This window comes from Hemiscyllium ocellatum, chromosome 26 (genome assembly GCF_020745735.1).
Source record: "Hemiscyllium ocellatum isolate sHemOce1 chromosome 26, sHemOce1.pat.X.cur, whole genome shotgun sequence".
NCBI classification, from domain to species: domain Eukaryota; kingdom Metazoa; phylum Chordata; class Chondrichthyes; order Orectolobiformes; family Hemiscylliidae; genus Hemiscyllium; species Hemiscyllium ocellatum.
Genome location: NC_083426.1, coordinates 39394763 through 39411291, shown reverse-complemented (window position 1 = coordinate 39411291; position 16529 = coordinate 39394763). Strand labels below are relative to the sequence as shown.

The window sequence follows — 16529 nt, the reverse complement described above, 5'->3', positions numbered from 1 at the left end:
TGTCATTACTGAGCGGTATGGGGCTTGAAACCCAATGGCAGCTTTGTATGCAGTTGTATTAAAGGGAATTAATGTACAATAATGAATCTGTTATTAGATACCTGCACATCCGACCTGCTGCAGGATGGTTATCTGGAAACAGACGTGGTTCTGAACCTGCTCTTCAGCCGAGGGCTGGAGAATCATCCCAGAGATACCATGATATGGAATCTAGTGATCCTACTGGCAGAAACTGCTCTAGAAATAGACGTAGCTCTGCTCCTGCTATTCACAGAACTCCAGGAAGAATTTTCCAACATTCCCATACTGTTGAACCTCCCAACCACTCAACTACACCAAAAAGTACTTGGAGTCGACGTGGCTCTGAACCTGCTGTCTCCAATTTCACAAACTTGGGTAGGAATACTAGATGCTCTGGCACTCACTTGGATGAGGATGTCGATGAAGTGAAGGAGAATGAAACACCTGAAGGCTTGGACAGATGGGCATTTGCTGCAGAATTTATACCTCAACAATTTAAAAAACATGGTAGGTAGAAATGTCTGTCCATAAAACTTGGATTTTCTTGTGGTGGAGTTTGTGATGGGAATTCAATATAGAAAGTCGTTAATGGTGCTCACACTTTATAATCTTTTATGGGAAGGAGGTGGATGAGTGACTTTTGTTTCTTTAGGTTTTTTTCTTCAACTTGTCTCCATTGTTTTTATTTTGCAGTTCTTTTGAATATAGTCAAAGTAGAGATCTGTGTGTATTGGTTAATATTTCTACTTCTGAACCAGAAGTTCTAGATTTAAAGTTCCATGCAGGATGACTTGGCATTCACAATGTAGCAAACTTTGTTGAGTATCAACCTGTAAATTCTTGCTGCACCTGTCAATGCCAGGCAGTAAGAGTGGGAGACATTCCTGGTCAGCCTTGTAAAGGAAAGGAACATTGGAAATAAGTTTAGAAAGTAATGTTTCTTTCACAGAATAGGTTCCCAATAAATTATAAACAAACCAAATGCTTAACTTAGTGAAACATTTGACTGTAAAAATTTTTTTCATTTTCATTTTTAAAATGAAGCGATAATCCTACATGGGCTTCAGAAAGTCTTAAATCGTATAACTGAGGTTTTTTTGACCCATTGAGTTTATACCAATGAAAACTACTCTAAATCCGTTTTGCAGCAATGGTCATCCAAATTACTTTGTTTTTTAAAGTTTTAACAGAATGTTGTGCAAGATTGTGGGTAAAAGTTGGCATTATGTTTGTTTTTAAACCACATGCTATAAGTTGGAAGAATAGTTAGCCAATGGAACAGTTGTTCTTCAGTGCTGTCATTCCAGACCTGTGTACTGTAAAACTTCCTTTGAGAGAACTTTCAATTGAATGTCTTTGCTAAGTCACAAAATATGTTTACAATTCCAAACTTTGTTCAAATTGAAGAATGAGATATTTTTATAAGTGTTCCCTCTTTCCCCCACACTAAGAATCCTGCCTTTTCAACCTGTTTAGGGTGTAGGTTTGCTCGCTGAGTTGTAGGTTTGATATCCAGATATTTCATTACCTGGCTAGGTAACATCATCAGTGGCAACCTCCAAGTGAAGTGAAGCTGTTGTCTCCTGCTTTCTATCTAAATGTTTGTCCTGAGTGGGGTTCCTGGGGTTTGAGGTGATGTCATTTCCTGTTTGTTTTCTGAGGGGTTGATAGATGGCATTGTGGTTGGAGTGCCTGTATCAAACAAAAACTAACAAACTTAAAAGACCCAGTACATAACATGGACAAAACCAACATCGTCTACGAAATTCCATGCAAGGACTGCCAGCAACACTACGTAGGACAAACAGGAAGAAAGTTAGCCACCAGGATACACTAACACCAGCTAGCCACAAAAAGACACGACCCTCTCTCCCTCGTAGCCCTACACATGGAGGAACAAAAACCACCATTTCGACTGGGACAACACCTCAATCCTGGGACAGGCTAAGCAAAGACATGCCAGAGAATTCCTTGAGGCCTGGTGCTCCAACCACAACGCCATAAACAAACGCACAGATCTAGATGCCATCTATCAACCTCTCAGAAAACGAGCAGGAAATGACATCACCACAAACCCCAGGAACCCCATCCAGGACAAACCTATAAATAGAAAGCAGGAGACAACAGCTTCGCTTCACTTGGAGGTCGCCACTGATGTTACCTAGCCAGGTAATGAAATGTCTGGATATCAAACCTACAGCTCAGTGAGCAAACCTTCACCCTAAATCTCAACCTGAGCTACAAACCTTCACAAATCTTTTTAACCCTGTATTCTGCATTAAAATTAACCTTCCAAAGTGAACGACTTCACACTTTTTCCATCTGCCACTTATCAGTCCAGTACTGTATCCTGTCAATGTCCTGTTGCAACCTACAACAGCCCTCCACACTATCCACATCCTCCACCAACTTTCATGTCATCGGCAAACTAACCCACCCTTCCACTTCCTCATCTAAGTCAGTTATAAAAATCGCAAAGAGCAGAGCAAAAGTCTCAGAATCTATCTCTGGAACACCACTGGTCACCAAGCTCTAGGCTGAATACTTTGTTTATCACCACCCTCTGTCTTCTACAGGCCATCCAGTTCTGTGTCCAGACAGCCAGATTTCCCTGTATCCCATGCCTCTACTTTCTGAATGAGCCTACCATGGGGAACATTTTATCAAACATTTTGTTAAAATCCATAAACACCACATCCACTGCTGTACCTTCAATGTGTTTTGTCACATCCTCAAAGAATTTAATAAGGTTTGTGATGCATGACCTGCCTCTTGCAAAGCCATGCCAGCTATATCTAGTCAAGCTATGCTTTTCCAAATCCTCATAAATCCTATCTCTCAGAATCCTCTCCAGTACTTTGCCCACTACTGACGTAAGACTGACTGCTCTGTACTTCAGAGGATTATCCTTATTCCCTTTCTTAAACAAGGGAATAACATTTGCCACCCTCCAATCATCTGGCACTACTCCAGTGGACAGTGAGGATGCAAAGATCATCGCTAAAGGCTTCCTCTAGTAACCCAGGGTATATCCTGTCGGGCCCAGGGGATTTATCTATATCCTTTTGTTTTTCGAAATTTTCAGCATGTCCTTTTTTTTCCTAACATCAACCTGTTCTATCTCTCTCCCTATCCTCCATTGTTCTTTTGGAAGTGATCAATGGTCAAAAGAAAATGTGTATATTTTCTCGAAGTCTTGATATTATTCAATGTTATGGTTTGTGGAGCTTAAAATCAGCCCAACTACTTGCCTGAGCTACTGCTAGGCTGGCATTTATTACCCATCCCTATTTGCCCAGAGAGCACTTGAAGATAAATGACATTGCTGTACTTTGAGTCACATTCTGGTCAGAGCAAGTAGGCATGACGGACTTTCTTCCACTAAGGACATAGGTGGTCCTGAGGGATTTGTGCAACAATCGACAATGGTAACATGAATGATATTAGGCTAGTGTCTTTTGTAAATTGGCTTCATCACCGGCCATGGTCGAATTTGAACTCATGGCACCAGAACAATAGCCTGAAGTTCTGGATTGCTGGTCCAGTGACATTAGTGCTATGCTGCCACTACCTGGAGAATTTCATTCTTAGGAAAATACCAGATCTATTGTATCCTGGCTTTTTAACAGAGAATTAACTTGTCAGTGCAAGTGTTAACTTCTTTCTCGTGTTTCTCTGTGGATAACTGTTTAGTTTCAAAGCTGACAAATATTTTGTTCCCTCTTGTTTTTGCCTGTCTACATGTGTATGTATGCAAAAACATAAACATGTTGATTTGTTTGCATATTATAGGTTGTGCATCAACATCACAGGCAGGTCATCTCCATTGTATGCCTGCTTCTGTAAAGAGTGTATCTCAAACTGCCCTGAAACCAGATTCTTCAACTTCACAATCTGTTCCACAGGTATGCAGTTTCAGCTTTTTTATAAATACATTCACCTCTTTAGGCGAATGTAGTCATTGAAATCTATGTTTAGATGTTTTTCCTTTTTTTTAATACTGCCCTGAGAACTAAATATTTGTAACTGACTAAACATTTGTTGTCTGGAATTATTCTGATTTGTTATATTTGCTATTTTGAACATCCCACTTCAACAAAGGAACATTCTGTAGCATTACAGTACAATGCAATTATAATTCCTTTTATCTTAATAAGAATGGTGCATTGTTGGAAGTTCAATAACGTTTATTCTTTTGTTAGTATCCTAAGCTATCTAAGCAGTACTAAACCTTGCTTATGCAGAGATTGAACTAATAGTGAAGGACAAGGAGACTGGTGATCTCATTGGTTGCAACAGAAATTAAACCTTATAATGTTGCACCTCCAGACTTCTGCCTGAATAAGAAAGTGCTGAAATACTTGTGCAAACTAGTTTAGTTTATGAGATGACTATGGAGTAGGTGCTATTGATAACTTCTAGTACCAGAACCATGGTGCATAGGGCTGGGAAAATGAATCCAAATTCAGATGTGAGCCAACACTGATTTTACAAAATGTCTTTTTGCATTCTAGAGAAAGTTGACTAAAGATTCAGCCTTTGAAGACAGTAAAGATATAATTTGTGGAATTTGCATGGAAAAAGTCTATGAAAAAGCACCAGCCAGAGACCGTTGCTTTGCTATTCTTCCTGATTGCAACCATGCTTTCTGTGTGAGCTGTATCAAGAAATGGCGAGGGAGCAAGGGGTTCACCAATAATGTAATAAAGTAAGTGAATGTCAAATTAAACAATATCTCTATTGCAGTTTTATTGACTGTTAACAGTTTAAAGGACTTTATATTTGCATTTGGCTCTAAACATGGGAGTTAGTTTGCGTTAGTGAAGTGTTTGGAAAGTCTGGTGTAGGTAACTTTTTTTTTTAAAAGAGTGATAATTTAATCGTATGCCTGCTGGAGTGATGAAGTTTGCAAACTCAACTTTATTAACAGGGAGAAAACATTTCAAGTTATTTGATTAGCAGAATACAGCATGAGCAAGTTTTTAAAAAAAAATTATTAGTTCAAAAAAAACCTGACTGAAGTAAGAATAGTCCCTTAGAAAAATGGGTTGTTTAGAGTATTTAAGGAATGATGTTAACACGGTGAAAAGGTGTAGTGTGTAAAACTTTCAGATGGGGAATGTTTGATTTAAACCTTGACGACAGGTTAGTAAAGGACTGAGTAATAATGGTCTGCTTGACTGGTTAAGAGAAAAAGGCCTTAAGCATGCAGAAACTGCCTTTGAAGGAAGCAGTTACATCAAATGTGCAGAATTGATTAAGGAAACTTTCTCTGGATTTTGACTAACTAGGGAGTAGTTGGGATTTTCTATTGCTGTTTTGAAGTCTTTCAGACTGTTATGTAGCTTGTGCTTTGTTCAGTGACTTTTTTTTATTATTGGTATAACCAAATCTGCATTTGGGGGTAGGGAGAGGCAAGAGAGGAGGAGGAGGAGTGGTGTTTTAACAAATTTATGGCTGTACTTTGAGAGGATATTCCTGGGAATGTGTCTAGGGAAGTTATTTGGATAGAACTGACAAATAAGAAAATGATGATCACCACCTTATTGGGATTGTACTATAGACTCCTAATAGTGAACAGGAAATGGAGAAACCCATTTGCAAGGAGAACTTTATCTCCTAAAATAATAGGATGATTACGGTAGGGGATTTTAACTTTCCAAACATAGACTGGGACTGCCATAGTGTTAAGGGTTTAGATGGAGAGGAATTTAAGTGTGTGCAGGAACGTTTTCAGATTCAGTATGTGAATGTACCTACTAGAGAAGATGCAAAATTTGACCATCTCTTGAGAAACCAGGCAGAGCAAGTGACAGGTGTCAGTGGGGGAGCACTTTGTGGCCAGCGACCATAATTCTAGTAAAAGGTGATGGAAGAGGATAGACCAGATCTAAAATTTTGAAGGCATTAAGCAAAACTTTCAAAAGTTAATTGGGGTCGAATGTTTGCAGGTAAAGAATCGGCTAGAAAACGGGAAGCCCTCAAAAATGAGAGTCCAGAGACACTGTGTTCCTGTTAGGGTGAAAGGCAAGGCTGGTAGATGTAGGGAATGCTGCATGACCAGAGAAATTGAGGATTTGGCATTTTAAAAAAAAATGCATATGTCTGGTATAAACAGCAGAGATTGAGTGAATCCTTAGACTTGAAAGGCAGTAGGGGTATACTTTATGAAATCAGGAGGGGGAAAAAGTACATAGTTTTGGCAAATAGGGTTATGGAAAATCCAAAGGGGTTTTATAAATATATAAACTACATAGGGGTAATCAGGGAGAGAATAGCGACCCTCAGATCATCAAGGCAGCCTGTGTGTGGAATCGCAAGAGATGGAGATGTTAAATGAGTATTTTGCATCAATGTTACTGCGAAGGACGTGGAAGATATAGAATGTGGGAAATAGATGGTGACATCTTAAAATCTCCATCTTACAGCGAAGGAAGCATTGGATGTATTAAAATACAAAAGTGGATAAATCCCCAGGACCTGATCATATGTACTCTAGAATTCTTTGGGAAGTGATTGCTAGACCCCTTATTGAGATATTTGCAACGTCGATAGTCAAAAGTGAGGTACTGGAAGACTGGAGGTTGGCTAACATGGTGTCACTATTTAAGAAAGGTAGTCAAGAAAAGCTAGAGAACTATAGACTGGTGAACCTGACATTGGTGGGGAAATTGTTGAAGGGATTAACATGTATTTGGATAGGTAGGCATTGATTAGGGATAGACATCTTGGCTTTGTGCGTGGGAAAACATGTCTCATAAACTTGATTTGGGTTTTTTTCAAAGGAAGTAACGATGAGGATTGATGGCAGAGCAATGGATGTGATCTATATGGACTTCAGTAAGGTGCTCGACGAGGTTAGATCTCATGGCATACAAGGAAAACTAGCCATTTGCATGCAGAACTGGATTGAAGGTTGAAGATGGGTGTTGGTGGAGGGTTGCTTTTCAGACTGCAGGCCTGTGACCAGTGGTGTGCCACAAGAATCGGTGCTGGATCCACTGCTTTTTGTCTTCTATTCACATCTAAATCCTCCCACAGTCCAAAGATGTGCGGGTCAGGTGAATTGGCCATGCTAAATTGCCCGTAGTGTTAGGTATGGGGTAAATGTAGGGGTATGGGTGGGTTGCGCTTCGGCGGGTCGGTGTGGACTTGTTGGGCCGAAGGGCCTGTTTCCACACTGTAAGTCTAATCTAATCTAATCTAATCTAAGTTTTCAGATGACTCCAAAATTGAAGGTGTAGTGGATAGCAAAGAAGGTTACTGCCAGAGTAAAACAGGATCTTGATCCAATGGGTGAATGGGCTGATTAGTGGCAGATGGAGTTTAATTTAGATAAATGGGAGGTGTTGCATTTTGGTAAATCAGGGCAGTACTTAGACACCTTTAATGGTAAGGTCCTGGAGTGTTGCTGAACAAAGAAACCTCAGTGTGCAGTTCATGGTTCCTTGAAAGTGGCGTCAAGGTAGATAGTATAATGAAGGCATTCAGTATGCTTTCCCTTATTGGTCAGAGCATTGAGTATAGGAGTTAGAAGGTCATGTTGTGGCTGTACAGAACATTGGTTAGGCTACTTTTGGAATTTTGTATGCAATTCTGGTCTCCCTCCTATAAGAAGGATGGTATGAAAATTTGAAAAGGTTCAGAGAAGATTTACAAGGCTGTTGCCAGGATTGGAGGGTTTGAGTTGTAGGGAGAGGCTGGGGTTGTTTTCCTTGGAGCGTTCGAAGCTGAGGGGTCACTTAATTATAAAATTTGAGAACATGGATAGAGTAAATGGTCTTTTCTCTGGGGTGGGGGGGGGGTGGGGGGGGAGAGAGAGAACTAGAGGGCGTAGTTTAGGGCGAGTGGAAAGATTTAAAAGGGATCTAACTATCAACTTTTTCACGCAGACAGTGATGTATGGAATGAGTTGCCAGAGGAAGTGATGGAGGCTGGTACACTTGAACATTTTAAAAGGCATGAGTAGCCTGGTCAGCATGGACAAGTTGTAACTAAGGGCCTGTTGCTGTGCTGCAGATTTCTGACCTCTTGCATGCCTGTTCCTGTGAAATATATAACAAGTAAAACCGGGAGGAAAAATAATCATACCAAACCAGATTTCAATCCGGGATCCTATCTGACTTGTCCAGTAGCAGCATCAGATGGAATCCTCATCAAATACCTAAGTCAGCGACTCATGCAAATTGACTGAATTGGTCTCTAATCTGCAGCAGAAATAAGTGGAGTTGCATTTGTCAAGCTAGTTTCAATAAACATAAACATCAAGGGGTTTACTTAGTGAAACTGCGGCTGGATTTTTAAACAAAAATCAATTTTGTATGTTCAGTTTTGTGATATTTACCTATATCTATTTGAAAATGTAACAGTTGATAGTATCAATTACTGTTTGTCTAAGGGAATTTCAAATTTGTATCACCTGTTGTCTAGATATGATCAGGATGCTTCCTGATTTCATGTCTCTGTCTGTCTGTCTAACAAACAACCCGGCATGGGACCTCAGTGGTTAGCACTGTTGCCTCACCACCAGGGACCGGGTTTGAATCCAGCCTCTGACTGTCTGTGTGGAGTTTACACGTTCTCCCTATGTCTGCATGGGTTTACTCTTAGGTGCTCCGATTTCCTTCCCCTGTCCAAAGATGTGTAGGTTATGCTAAATTGCCCATAGTGTACAGGGATGTGTAGGTTAGGTGCATTTGTCAGGGGGTAAATGTAGAGTGAGAGGGTAGGGGATTGGGTCTGGTTGTGTTACTCTTTTGGAGTGTCAGTGTGGACCTGTTGGGCCAAATGGCCTGTTTCCACAGTAGGGATTCTTTGAAATCTGGCTCTAATTTTCAGATTGTTTCTCTGGTGTTAGGCACTCCTCCAGTCAGCAGAAATGGTTTTATTTCTAGCCGTCCTATCGGTTTCCACCTAACATCCTAAACTTTAATCAAAGTATCCCTTCAATGTTTTATATTTTCAATTAAATGGGATGTCACTCAACTTTGATCTCCTTTGTAACTTAACTACTGGAGCTCAAGTAAATCACCTTTGCATGCCTTCCAAGGCCAACAGTCTTCCAACCGTGGACTCTACTTTCAGTGATTCATAGCCAATGCTTTATATATGGAACTCCTTGTTCTATGCCACTACTTTTGTGTGGATAGTTGAGACCTCAACATAGAGCTGTGCAGGCCATCAGTTGTTATATCCTAGCAAATTATTTTTACTGTCTCCTCACAATTTATCAGATTCAACTGTTTTCTTTTTTTTCCCATGAATTTTAACTGTCTTGAAAATATAATCTGACAATGGATAACTTTTCAGGAGCAATTTCAAAAACTGTTCTAAAGGCTACTGTTAATTACTGGAAGTACTTCTGTAGCACAAGGGAAGTAAAGCATTTTCATTTAATGAAATCTATTACAGTGAGTATCTCTGGAATGTTTTTACTTGTAAAAGACAAGAAAAGCAAATCTTCCAATGTGATGAGTTGTGTTACCATTAATGAAGATCTGCTGTTTGGTGGACTATTGCAGAGGGTCTAGTTAAAGTAATCTTTGCAGTGAGGAAAATTTTAAATTTCCAATATCTTTTATTTACAGAGCATGTCCTGAATGTAGAGTAGTGGCCAGTTACTTCATACCATACAAGTACTGGGTGATTGATGAACAAAAACAAAAACTTATTGAAAAATTCAAAGTTGAAAAGCGGTATGTATGCCTGAAGGTACTATAGAAACTCCAAACTTTCTTTCTAAACCTATTTTCTAATTCAGTATGCTATGGATTTCATAATTTTCCATTTTTTTTATTTTAAAGCTGTAATCTTTTTGCACTAATTCCACTTTATTCAAGTTCACAATTAATGCTTAAAATACAATGATTATAATTCAAAATTGTTCTGACTTTATTCTCATAAGGTCTTGTCAGGTGACTGCACTTTGTTTACATATATAACCTACACTAGCAGTATGTCATGGAAAATCTGTAACAACTTTTTAAGTGTAGAAAATGTTGGACATACTCCAGTTGGGAAGATTCTCTCTCACTGGAGAGTGCCAATTGAATTAACCTCTTGATCAGAACAGGTAACTGTTAGATATAACAGTATAACTGAAAAGGGAGGATAGGAACAACAATCTGGGGTGGAAAACAATAGGTTTACGTGGTAAATTGGTGTAGTGTCAAACAGTGATAACAAAAGCACTGAAAGAAGTGGTAAGAATGTCGGAGTCATTAAGAACTGCTGCCCCCTAGCGCAGAGGAAGGAACCACAAGATGTGGGCAGAGATTGTGATGTAAAGCTACTGAGTATTGATGAAGATGAGGATGAGGATAAAGGGAGTTCTGTCCTTATTTTGGGAAGGGCACGGTTGAGTAGAAGCCTGGTAAACAGGATGAATATACAGATCGGAAGAGTCACTGGACCTGAAACATTAACACTGCTTCTGTCCATGGATGCTGCCAGACCTTCTGAGCTTTTTAAGCAATTTCAATTTTTTTTTGATGAACACACTACTACTCTTGTATGGCAGTTCGCTCTCTCATTACCCAGTGACTCCAAAGAACCTCATCACCTGATTTTCTCAAGACTCTTTTTGTAACTAATGTTGTCAGCCTAATACTACTTGAAGTTTAGTATTTTGTCTATTAACACATTTCTGTGGCCATTGCGTCCTGAGGTGGAACGTGATCCCAGACCTGCTCAATGAAGATTTCACAGTCAATACTAATTACAAATTTTATTGTTTTTTTTATTCACGTTTTGTTTTACTTGGCCCATCGGAGGACATGAATCCTTTTTTTTAGTAAAAGGGTGTTTAGGATAGGTGCTTTAGTTATAAAAGGTTTTTGAATCTGAGGCCTAGTATGTGTAATCTCAAGGTTTCTACGTGCAAGTGAGTAATTTCAACTTTCAGATTGGAGTTAAGTTTTTCAGTAGCATGGCCCACATTTTCTTTCCTTCTCTTCCTGTTTTTCTCTGTGTAAGCGTACCATCTTGGCTGTTTGAAACAAGTGTTAGCCTCAAAATCCAGAAAGTTCCAGGTTCAAACCTCAATTGACAAATTGATTTTGAAGTCAAGATGAAGCAACTAGGGCAACCTAAACTGACATGTAGAGACTGTGTTCATATAGCTTAATGAAATATGCAATCTGGGTGGCACATGATATTTGGAATTGTATCTGGCATTTATGATAAATTCTAGAGATGGCCGTTGGAGTTGAGAACAGTTGATTTACCTTTTTTTTTCCCCTGTCTTTTTCACAGGAAAATACACTGCAAGTTTTTTCTACGAAATAATGGCAAATGTCCTTTTAAATCTGAATGCATTTACTTGCATGAGTTTCCTGAGGGATATCGACCTGCCCAGCATCGACAAAGGAGACGAAGGGATAGTGTAAGGATGTGGCATTTATTGTGGCATAAGCAGTGATCTGTTCTACTTTGTGTTTCGTGACTGAGCATGATTACATTCTCTAATCACCACCACCTTGGTTTCCATGCAAACTAAACTAGATAGGGTAAACCTGCATTAATTTGTCTTTGGCCTTTTTGTATGTGTAATAGTGACATCAAATGTCATTGTCATCTTGAAAAGTAAAGTAACACCTCCAAAGGATTGAGACTTAATTTCAGAACTTTATTATGTTTGGTTAGCAGTTTTAGCCTTGGTGCAAAATGCTATTATTTGTTCATGTATAACTAAAGCCTGTTAACTAACTGGACAAACCCATAATTTGAATTTTTATCTGCAGTAACTTAACACTGGCTTAAATTTTATTCATAAACTGTAATTGCCCTTTTTTTAGAAACGTCTATTCCGTTTATAATGCAGATTTGATAATGTTCATGATTAACTTAGTTTTGTGGAAAATTGGCCTACTGCTGTCAAAAGTAAAAAGACTAGAGGGATTAAATTTGGGCTTCCCATCTACTGTCTGTAGCTCAGCATCAGAACTGGTCAGAAAAACAATATTTCCATTTCTTCTATACAATAGATTTGGAAATTAATAAATGCTACATTGTTTGACAAACATTTTCTCAGACACGTGAACACGAAAGAAAGAAGAACACACAGGTTTAGTAGAATACTTTTTTTATTTAAAAAAAAGCCTTTTAATTCCACTCACTTTCTGCATTGGCCTGCAATGACTGAAAGCATTTTATTATACCCAATTACAAATCCAAGTGTTAAAATATGCTTGCCTCTTTCTAAACAGATACTGTACAGTGCAAAGAATCCAAAAGTAATCAATTTGAAGTAAAACCATTGCCATGTTGGATGTGCCTCAGTTGAAATATTTATCCTGTTTTGAAGCATCATCTTCCTGCCCAAAAAATAAGAAATCCTTTGACAAAATGCAGAGATGTTACACTAGTATTATACCATGGATGAAGTTGTGGAGAGTTTAGGATAGGAACTGAGAAGATAATTTGGAACTTGTAAATTAAGTAACTTTAATGGAAATAGAACCTCCTGAAGAAGGAAGTTTGCCTATAACCAAGGAATGCTAAATAATAGGATATTAAGGGACTATTTAAAATTCCCAAAGAAACTTCTTAGAAATGTTATAAATCCGTTTCATGCTATGTATACTAAGAGATGGAGTCAGATGACCAAATGCTTGGTCCAAATAAGAGAGGTGATGAGATTAAGGTACTCTAGGCCTAGGCAATTGAAGTTGCAGCTATCAGTGATGGAGTGATTTTTAAACCAGATGTATAAGGTAAAAGTGGGGGGAGGGATAAGGCCATGGAATTATTTGAAAACTAAGATGAAATATTATTGGATGGGACTGTTCTCACTTATTTCAATCTTATCAGTTGGATGTTAGTGGCAAGGTTGAGCAGCTTCCTCTAGAATATAGTGCTTCCACATGTTCAAGTAGCTTCAGTAGTTACTCAGTTTGAATTGGATGTATATCCTGGAACCTGCAGTGTGGTGACAAAAAGGCCAATACTTCCAAAGCAGACAAACACTTGCCTGAATGGTGGTTTCCTATGATGTAAATTTTTATCCTTTTTTAAGTCGTGATCTTTACACAAGGAAGCAAAAGAGGATCAAGAGGAATGTATTTACTCGGACTTTTAATAATTTTTCTGATAATCCCATTTGTGATGTAGGGTATTGCTAAGTATCTGGACAAATTCAATTGGTCTTGGCATTGGATGTAGCATTCAGTCACGATTACTATTTTGTGCAGTATAAACTAGCTAACTTGCTGCATTTATGGTATTTGTAATATGCCAATATTCTTCACCTTGACTGGCAGACTTTTCACCCGAGTGGTGGAATGGTTCTTGCCCAGGTAGTGTTCTCAAAACTAAATAGTAACTCAAAGGTACTGTACAGGCTATTTATTGCACCATGCAAATTTTGAAGTTAGCACTGGATGATGGACAAATAAAAGCCATTTTCCTGGTGACCATCACATTTCTTTAGTGGGAGGAAGTACCAAATTTAGCTTAATCTGGCCAAAAATAATCAAATTGGGACCTGGGCCAGATCTGAACCTTCTAATTGTATAGCCTCTGACATGGCATATACAAGATTCTGCTGTTTTGAAGTGATTCTATTTTGGGAGGTCTCAAACAATTTGATAAACTCTATTTGGGGGTGACATGGTGGCTCAGTGATGAGCACTGTGCCTCTCAGCGCCAGGGGTCAAAGTTCAATTCCAGCCTCTGGTGGCTGTGTGAGGAGTATGCGCGTTCTCCCCGTGTCTGCATTGATTTCTTCCAGTGTTCAGGTTTCCTCCCACAGTCCAAGGATGTTCAGGTTAGGTGAATTGGTCAAGCTAAGTTGCCCTTAGTGTTTTGGGATTTGTAGGGTAATGGGTACTCTTCAGAGGATCGGTGTGGACTTGTGCCAAAGGGCCTGTTTCCACACTGTAGGAATTGTAATTCTATTTTCTGCACAAGAAAATTGTCAGGATTGCTGGGTTGTTTGCTTATCTTCTTTGACTTGTTACCTATGCCAGTGAAGTTTTAAATTCTTGATTTTAATGTCTTGTTATGTATTCCACAGTCTCCATTAGGAATTATGTGGGAAGATGATTGCGACGATGATGACTATGACCATGCCCTTCACCTCCTTGGTGTACTTTCCCTCGATTCATTTTTAGAGGATTTGGCACACTTTCAGTATGAACTCTTTGATTCAGATCTATCTGATTTTCTTCAGGATGATTCTGATTCTGATGACGACGATGATTTTGCCATTTAGTCTGTATTGGAGTAGTGTTCATGCAAACAGCAGGTGGAATATTGATAGTAATTGTTTATCCTATATTTTGGCAGTGCTGTTGCAGATAGTAGGCTTAAACCATTTAATTAGGCATTTGCAACTAAAGTTTGTTTATGCTGTTCTACAATGCAAGTTCTGAATTTATCTTGCACTCATCACTTACTTTATTAAATAAGCTACTTTACTTGCCTGTACCTGTAAGCCTTTTTAGATAAAGATGTGCATTTTGCAAAGAAAATGCATGACACATGCAGTACACCTAAAATGATTTGAACAATTCATTGTGGCAGTTTTGATGTTGGATTTCAGAAATTGTGCTGATTTCCATTATCACTGATTTAACATTCACTTGTTCACTTGAATTGGCTTTTATGGAATGTTACTGATATTTGATTACAAGTAAACTGTACTGAAGTGATGCTGAGTTATTAAAGTTGAATAATGTAGGTTCAGTAGAGCTGAAATAGAATGTTTTGCTTCCTTCCCACTAATTAGGGTGAATGCATATTTAACATGGGGATCAGTGATTGTTTGACACTATGTAACTTGATCAATTACTTAATCAGTGGGATGTTTTTAAAATGTCTGTCCTATGTCCAAATAAAAATGTTTTGTAAATTGTTGTTAAGGTCTTGCATTTTCTTTTTCAAATCTGCAAGATGTGTACTTTGTCAAGTCAGTAAGCATGTGGGATTTGAATAGACAATGCTAAATAGTGAAATTTGTGGATAACTATTGATGACAGTTTCAAATATTACCAACTGTCTGCACTGAGCCAGAATGTTTTACAACTTATGGTATTTAGCACAGAAATTAGTTTTGAAGTTTGAAAATGTTCTATCATCCAAGTCTGCTTGTTTCCACCTGTGTAACATCAAAATCTGATCAGAACTCAGTATATTTCCTTAAACTACCATTAGTACTGTCTTTGGACTGTCAGCTATGGAACCCTAAACTCAGACTCTGCTTTTAAACCCTACATCTCACCTTTTTAACAGTACTATCCAGGCACTTTATCATAGGGATGGGAACTCTTTTGCAGGCATCAGCTGCTGGTGGAAGAACAGTTGATAGTGTGGCAGGGTGAGCTGATAACCAGAGGAATTTCATTTCAGTCTTGTTGGATTTTGGAGAAGTGTTGTGGATCAGTCTAAGTTTTTTTGCTTGCTGAGTTAGTAGATCTCAAGTTTTTGTCATCATGTGAGATAACATCATAATCCTTCAGTGAAGCATTGGTGTACTGTTCTGCTTGCTATTTTTCTGTCTCTTTGTTGTGGTGGGTGATACTATTTCTGGTTCTCTTTGAAAGGTTGGTAAATTGGAATCCAAATCTGAGTTCCAGTTTGAATGCCAGGCTTCTAGGAATTCCTATGCATGTTTTTGTTTAGCATGTCCCAGTCTAACTTCCAAACGAAGATTTGGACTCCATTTATCAACAGCTCAAACGGAACTGGAAATGATATCACCTACCACACAAGCAGACAAATAGCAAGCAGGGCAGAACACCAATGCTTCTTTGGAGGCTCACTGATGTTAACTGGCAAGGTGACTGAGAACAAACCTACCAGCCCAATGAGCAAACTTACACCTCATCTTGTCACTTGAGAAACTTGGCTGAAGCCCACAAAAAGTACAATAAAACCTTGCTGAAAATATTTTTGTTGAATGATTACAAGTGGCCAGTCTCTTTTTAAACCTGGAAAGGTAAGGAAACTCAAGTTTCAGCAAGAGATGGCGGTGAGCTGTTTTACAAGTAGTTCACTACTAATTTGCTGCTGCTGTCAAGCCTACTACATACATGGGCAGTGTGGTATATGAATTTCAGTGCAGGTGTAATACTAGTTATGTTGGAATACTGTGCAAGGAATTGTTTTGACAACTAATTTAGGACTTTTGGTGCATTTTGTATGTAATGCACTGCTTCCGCTAATACATAAGGCTCTTTGCAGACAGAACATGTGCATAACCGGCAGACATCTCGACTCAACAAAAATGTGATAGCCATTTGTTGGTTCATAGATTGAAAGAATAAGAATATCTGCCTAGTTTGCCAAGCATTGTTTGGATTTCAGTGAACAAGTATCTGACAATTAACTAGTATCTCAATGATGATGCCTGTATCAGTCAGTAGTTTTCTCATTCAGTTTAAATGTTAAAGTTATTTATATAGTGGTAGTCTTACAAGTTGGAACTTCTCATTTTGAACATGCAGGCCCACATCACTGAGCAATACTTAAGTTATGTTCTATCAAATTTTAGTTTTATTGCTAGCTGG

At 38.6% G+C, this 16529-nt stretch overlaps 1 protein-coding gene across 2 annotated transcripts in view; it reads left to right on the top strand.

Annotated features, from left to right (window-relative positions):
* mkrn4 (makorin, ring finger protein, 4) overlaps window positions 1-14877 on the top strand; it is a 34441-nt gene extending 19564 nt beyond the window's left edge. For both annotated transcript variants that reach the window (XM_060845165.1, XM_060845166.1), the window contains exons 3-8: window positions 98-528; window positions 3814-3926; window positions 4536-4729; window positions 9609-9716; window positions 11275-11404; window positions 14036-14877. In XM_060845165.1, the coding sequence (XP_060701148.1) occupies window positions 98-528; window positions 3814-3926; window positions 4536-4729; window positions 9609-9716; window positions 11275-11404; window positions 14036-14233 (1174 nt within the window). In that variant the 3' untranslated portion in view covers window positions 14234-14877. The remainder of the gene's footprint in view (window positions 1-97; window positions 529-3813; window positions 3927-4535; window positions 4730-9608; window positions 9717-11274; window positions 11405-14035) is intronic.
* Window positions 14878-16529: the final 1652 nt, after the last annotated feature.